Source organism: Botrytis fragariae (genome assembly GCF_013461495.1).
Source record: "Botrytis fragariae strain BVB16 chromosome Unknown tig00000796, whole genome shotgun sequence".
Lineage (NCBI taxonomy): Eukaryota > Fungi > Ascomycota > Leotiomycetes > Helotiales > Sclerotiniaceae > Botrytis > Botrytis fragariae.
Window position 1 is genome coordinate 22,200 of NW_023501012.1, and position 7,040 is coordinate 29,239.

Sequence of the window (7,040 nt, forward strand, 5' to 3'; positions counted from 1 at the left end):
GGCTTTTGCCACCGAAACGGGTTAAACGCCAAATCGTTGTGATTCAAAAACTTCATTCACGAGATGATTGCAATTTTCTCTAATGTTTGATTTCAAATCCATACGTACGTAGTATATATACCGTCGCTTTTCGCAGTGTTTTGAATAGTAAAAAAAAGTTGCTAAACCAGACAAATCCGTTGTAAAGTCGAAGAATCACGCCGATCGCCCCTCGTTTATATGTAAAGAAACAAGATAGTGTCAACAACGATAAAAACGATCAGAAGTACAGGCTATCTGCATTGATCGAGCTATCATGCCCGAAAACAAGGACTTAGAATCAACAAATGCCTCAACACTAGCTTTGGATAGCAACGTGGCAATGAAGACTGATGAAGCCACTGACGTACGAAAAGAAGCGGGTTTAGCAACTTGGTTAACAGGTTAGATAAACATCTCGTGGATAAATTTGATTGGATACTATTCTAATGCCTTTCTAGTTGTGGCTCTATTCATCGCTGTCATGAATACATGGTGGGTATCTCTCTCTATGCAACCACTTAAATGCTAATTAGTGTGTGATAAGGGGTATGATTATCTCATTTGGTGTTTTTCAAACCTACTATGTGTCGACATTAAATCAATCACTCTCGGATATCGCATGGATTGGTTCGATAGCTGTGTTCTTCCTCTTCTTCATGGGCATCATTAGCGGCCGTCTCACAGATGCAGGATATCACCGCATCACAACACTCATTGGTACGATTCTGGTTGTGTTGGGAACTTTCACGACCTCTATATCCAAGACATATTGGCAAATCTTTCTAGCCCAGGGAGTTTGTACTGGACTAGGTAACGGGTTTCTCCTCACACCTATGTCAACCATTGTCGCCAGTCATTTTAGGAAAAAACTTCCGCTAGTTATGGGAATAGCGTCCTGTGGGAGCGTAACTGGAGGTCTAATTTACCCTAGTATGGTGCGAACACTCCTGCCAACAATAGGATTTGGATGGACTTTGAGAGCCATTGGTTTCATACAAGCAGGGACTTTGGCAATTGCACTGGTTTCTGCAAAACCCAAATCAATCTCCAAGAACACAGGTCCAATCATCGATTTGATGGTCTTCAAAGAACCCGCGTTTACTTTACTTCTCGTTGGGTCATTTTTTGTCAGTATAAACTTTTCCTTGCTTCATCTATATGAACAATACACTTACGAATCTATAGGCTTTCCTAGGTGTCTTTTTCCCATTCTTCTTCTTGAGTTCTTATGCGCGGGAGAAACAAGGAATGTCATATGAAGACTCTCTCAATCTTACGCTCATTTTGAACGGCATAGGATTTGCGGGTCGCTTGCTACCCAGTGTACTTGCCAGGTTCTTCGGAACTTTGAATGTATTCATTGGAATGGTATTTTTTTCTGCGGTTTGTATGTTTACTTGGATACCGGTTCATTCGACAACAGGGTTGTACGTATGGACTGCTTTCAATAGTATGGCTGTAGGAGGAGTTCAATCACTTTCATTAGCTGTAGTACCTGTTATCACTACAGACATGTCAAAGATTGGAGCGCGATTAGGAATCGTCTTCACAGCTATTGGAATTGGAGCGTTAATTGGTTCTCCAATCTGTGGTGTTATTATTGCTTCAAATGACGGATCGTATACTGGAGCACAAGCTTTTTCTGGAGGTGTATTGGTTTTAGGAGGCTCAATCATGATCGGAGCACGAGAGGCCCAAAGACAAGAAATTCATAATGACGTCTGGGCAAGGATATAATAACATTCTAGGAGGTTCTATATACTTAGAATAGTATAGGCAAAGACATAGAAGAAAATGTGGATTAAAATATTAGTAAATCAATAGAGTGATATACTCAGCTAGATCGGTCTAGAATCTTCTTTCATTTTATAACAAGAATAAACTAATCAAATCAAATAACTCAAACCAACCAAAGCAAACTCAAACAAACCCAAAGCAAACCCAAACAAACCCAAACAAACCCAAACAAACCCAAACAAACCCAAATAAACCCAAACAAACCCAAACAAACCCAAACAAACCCAAAATAACAATAATAAAAACACAGTTACTATTATATAGTTGATTGTAGTATCTTATTAAGCTGCGGAAGAACTCGCTCTCAATCTCGTGAAATTATCTTTGGCTTGTCTTGCATGCGTAATAGCATTTCTAGCACTATTGGCCACATTTTGTGCTTCTATAAGATGTCTCTCATATCCCTGTATGCCTTCATATGCTTGTCGATAGTTGGCCATGAATTGAACCCGTCCTTCCATTTCTCTAAGTAAAAAGACTCATTAGCTTATTATATTCATATTTCACTATCAGTCTTAACTACATTTAGTACTCTATACTGTAGTTCGATCTGAGATATTTAAGATGTTGGATTTGGATAACATACGATAATGCCTTCTCGGCCCATTTGATAGCACGCTTTTGGAGCTCTCTATCATTTTCTTCGGTAGGATTGTTCCGACATTTATCTTTATACCATCTATCAAAGTCTCTTTTGCCTTGAATACGTTCAGCACCAAGTTGGTGATAAGTGTCATACTCGCGTCTCATTGTAGAGGACCATTTTTTCTTATCTGTATTTGTAAAGATATAGTTCTCTCTCTTATTGATTGTTTCGTTCTCCACAAGAACTTGTAAGGACTCTACTGAGAGATTAAGATCCTCACTGATGGTATTGGTCAATCCTGTGAGTTCGGATACACCAGACTGGCGTGTTTTCTGCGAATCTGTTGTATCTGCTGATTTACCAGATGTCTTTGACTTGCTAGATGTCTTTGATTTGTCGGAATCGGAACCGCGTCCTTCTGAAGGGGACTTTTTGGGTTTACATGTACATGTCGAAGGCCTGTGTTTACATGTCTTGCAACATCTGCAAGTGCTGTGATCACACTTTGGGCATTTCGATGGCATATTGACGAAGATTGAGGTAAGAAATGATAAAGTCTAGAAGGAGCAAGCGAGAGAAGGAGTACTTGGAAGAATATAACTAGAATTCTGAATGATATGGAAGTAATGGTGATTGAAGTTGTTGAGTCTGAAGATGAAATGAAATTCTGTTGATCTATTTGGTTTTTGATGGACTTTTTAAAGTAGTGCTTCAAGTATGAATACCAACAAAACACGACAGATTTGAAAATGCTATTAATAATTTGTCAATCATCATGAATCTTTAAGATGGCCATTCAAACCGCATGTAAGGTGATAGTTTGATGTCAATATAAACCTTTTTGGTGACCTTCAAAGTATTAAACGATGTCAAGCGCTTCTGTACGTAGAAGTTGTGTGACCACATGTATAGCGATAATTTGATGTCAACATAAACCTTTTTAGTGACCTTCAAAGTATTAAAAGATGTTAAGCGCTTCTGTACGTAGAAGTTGTATAATTACATGTGTAGTAATAGTTTAATCACCAACCTGATAGAAAGACATGTATACAACAAATGCCCCTTATTAGTATTTATAAGAATTTTAATATGCTTACTATCAGTAATAATCACTTTAATTAGAGAGGTAGTAATCATATAAATCATACTATCTTACTACTGTTCTCGAAAGTAGTAAGACAAACGAATTCCGAAGAAAACAATTTGATAAAAATTTTTGAATTAAGTAATCCGTTTTGAAAATTCCTATAAGGAATTGAAAGATTATGTCTATCAGGACAGAGAAAAAGAATTCTATTAATAGGACCTACTATTCACACAGGGGCCCTTTATTAGTGGGAAACATAGTACTTTAACTGAGATTACTCTATATAAACCCTACTTTTCCGGTTATAAAGATCAGTGAGAAGTATTACGGAGGTACTCGCACCGTAATATGGATTATAAGATAAACCTAAGATGGTACGCTAAGACTAGCGCACCTGCGTACATAGATACATATATAGCCTCTCCGTAGTATAAATGAGAACTTCGTCCTTCTTTACACTATTCTCATACCATAAGACCTTGATATTAAAACCTTTGAAAATAGTACTATAGGAATAATAGAATTAAAAGATAATTCAAGATAATAATAACAGTAACGAACTAACCCTGACTGCTACAGTTACTATACACTTCTATTAGCCGAAACTCCATAAAACGTGTTTTTTCACATATTACACTTTTATAATTATATTTTATTATTTTAATAATGCTTTCAATTTATATTGTATGATGTGTTGGAGGTACACAAAATGATCCTTATAAATGTTTTATTTTATATATATACAGCAAAATAGTTAGTAAGATAGAGAAAGGTTTTAATCTTTATTAAATTACGAAGAATCTTAGATTCTCTTATAAAATTATATAATATATCTTTTTATAAGATTTAATATATAATAATAATATATATCTATTAACGTGGTTTATTAGTATGTGGTTCATATCAATGAATGGCCCACTTTCACCTCAATTTATACTTTCAAATTCATATTTCTCAATAATTATTGAATCAATTAATTAAAACTATTATAAATCTAATAATCTAGGATTTATTATATCATTTTTATAGATTCTTATATTATAACCTATTTTTCCATATTTGTTATAATATTGATTAAAGAATGCCTCCGTATTGGAATTTCCTTTATTTTGATATTTATTATATCGAATTTAGATATTAATCTTTTATTGAAATAATATATTTATAGTTTTTTATTCAATAAATATTTCTTCTTAATATAATTAGGTTTTTTTTGTGTATCGATATTTGTTTAATATCTCATTTGTTTTTTGAAATATATAAATCTTTGTATTTAAAAGTATATTCTTATATATTAATCTTTCTATACTCTTAGTTAAAGCTAATATAGTTTCAAATAAAGGTATAGAAAAGCTTGATTGATGATGAGTTATTCAAAATTTAATTAGTATTGATTGAAAAAGCGCCTCTATAGGATTATAAAGTATTTGAAAGATTTAAGGTTCTGAATTAAGAGGAGGAAAAATAAATATATAGATTCGAATATTTAATTTAGAAAGTATTATTTCAGGATTGAATGAAATTAATTCTATTCCTCGAAATCCTAATTTTATATTCTAATTCATAATTAATTGTTGATATATAGTTTTAAAAGCTATAAAGAATTCGATCTTTAAGATATAATTGATATGTGTTTTTATAAATCTCTCAATTTGTATGCTATACTCTTGTTTTAAGATACTAAAATATTTAATATTAAGAGGCTGAATTAAATGATTTGAATGTAGTAGTAAATATATATATTTAATATTATTCTTTTTGTAATAGTTCTGGAATAGTATTAATTTATGGCTTTTATGCCTATTCAGTACTAGTATTCTATATTTGCTCTTAATTCGATTTCTTATATATTTATCAAAATATTTCAACTATTCTAATTCTATCTCATTATTCGTTTATTTATTGCTTATAGATTTAATAGCCCAATCTATAGAAAGATTGATTTCTATATATTAATTAGAAAAATGTATTTATCTTTGAACTATCAGAAATAAAAATATAATATTCTTTTTATTATTGTCATATACAATCACTATCGCTTATTCTCAATTATCTAATTATATAGCTTTACTTTTATTATATCTCTTAGTATTAGTAATAATTATATTAATATTTATAATATTTATTATAAAGCCAGTTTCATCAAAATTCCATAAATTGTAATTAAAAATACTATATTTCGCTCGCATATTTAATATAAATCAAAACTAATTTTCAATAAATATAAAATATTTATAGAGAACTTTTTGAAAATTATAAACATATTTAAAACATATCTTTAGTTCTATATAATATTTAATAAATCAATAAGCCTAGAGCTTTTTAATTCTTTTTGTATTTCGAGATTCAAGAATATAATTCGCTATATTTTTTATTCCCTTTTATTTAGATACAAAACCTTTTGAATTTATATCAATTATATATTAAATAATGATTTCCTTTTCTAGTTCCAAGAGATTTTGAGATTTAGATTGAATTTCTGTATAAGGAGGGATACCATCAATTTTATGTTATAGTGTTGATTATAGGATATTATATAGTATTACAACCTTTCGAGTATTTAGCTTCTTATTTTTCTAAATAGTTGTAATAACAAGTAATATACAAGCTTCTTTATTATTCGAATCCATTATAGATTATTGATAAAATACATATTGAAATAAAAAAATTGAATTGAAATGAAAATAGGCCATCCATTGATATAGGCCACGCACTGATAAACCACGTTATATATTAATTGATTTAAATTATATATTAATTGATTTAAATTATATATTAATTGATTTAAATTATATATTAAATAAAATAAATGAATACTATTATAATATATATAATTATTTCTAAAAGCTATATATAAATAGATTATTCAAGAGGTTGGGCTTGATTGTAGTATTAAAACTATTAAGAGGATTTTGATTAAATATAATATAGTTAATTAGAAATATAAGAAAAGATTAAAGCTTATATCAATATATATTACTAAAAGATTTAAATAGTATTTAGCTTATAGAGAATTAATAATTAAAAAATGGAATCTAATTGTATAGTTAGATAAATACTTTATAAAATAGGGAAAAGGAAAAAGATTAAAATAATACTTTTATATTAACTTTCAGAAATAGGACTTAGAAATGGTTGAAATATATGGTATGAATAAGAATATAAAGATTATATATTAGGGAAACTTTTAAAATATTAGGAGGAGTAATTTATATATAATTATCAGAAGTAGACAGCAAGTTACGCATAAGAAGTGATATATTGAATATGTATATGTAATCTATATATCCAGGAAGTTCGAAAAAAGAGTTTTATAGTAATATGTATATATTATATATGTACTATACATATAATTTCTAACATTTTTTTTATAATAGAAATCTATTATTTAAATTATATAAAATCTATATATATATATATATTTATAAAAAGCTTTATTAACTCCTATAACAATATTAATACTTCAATATTATCTGTAGTATCTATATTTTTAATAGAATTCGATAATTCTATAATCTAATATTATATTATAATATAAAAGTACTCTTT

General features: G+C 29.8%; 2 protein-coding genes across 2 annotated transcripts; one reads left to right on the forward strand and one right to left on the reverse strand.

Annotated features, from left to right (window-relative positions):
* Window positions 1-295: 295 nt before the first annotated feature.
* On the forward strand, window positions 296-1,758 carry Bfra_012472 (putative riboflavin transporter mch5 protein; the record flags this gene model as incomplete). Its single annotated transcript, XM_037342786.1, has 4 exons — window positions 296-422; window positions 480-513; window positions 566-1,148; window positions 1,207-1,758. The coding sequence occupies 4 exons, from the start codon at window positions 296-298 to the stop codon at window positions 1,756-1,758; spliced, it is 1,296 nt and encodes a 431-aa protein (XP_037186706.1).
* A 341-nt stretch (window positions 1,759-2,099) lies between these two features.
* On the reverse strand, window positions 2,100-2,928 carry Bfra_012473 (uncharacterized protein; the record flags this gene model as incomplete). Its single annotated transcript, XM_037342787.1, has 2 exons — window positions 2,100-2,283; window positions 2,405-2,928. The coding sequence occupies 2 exons, from the start codon at window positions 2,926-2,928 to the stop codon at window positions 2,100-2,102; spliced, it is 708 nt and encodes a 235-aa protein (XP_037186707.1).
* Between the last annotated feature and the right edge of the window lie 4,112 nt (window positions 2,929-7,040).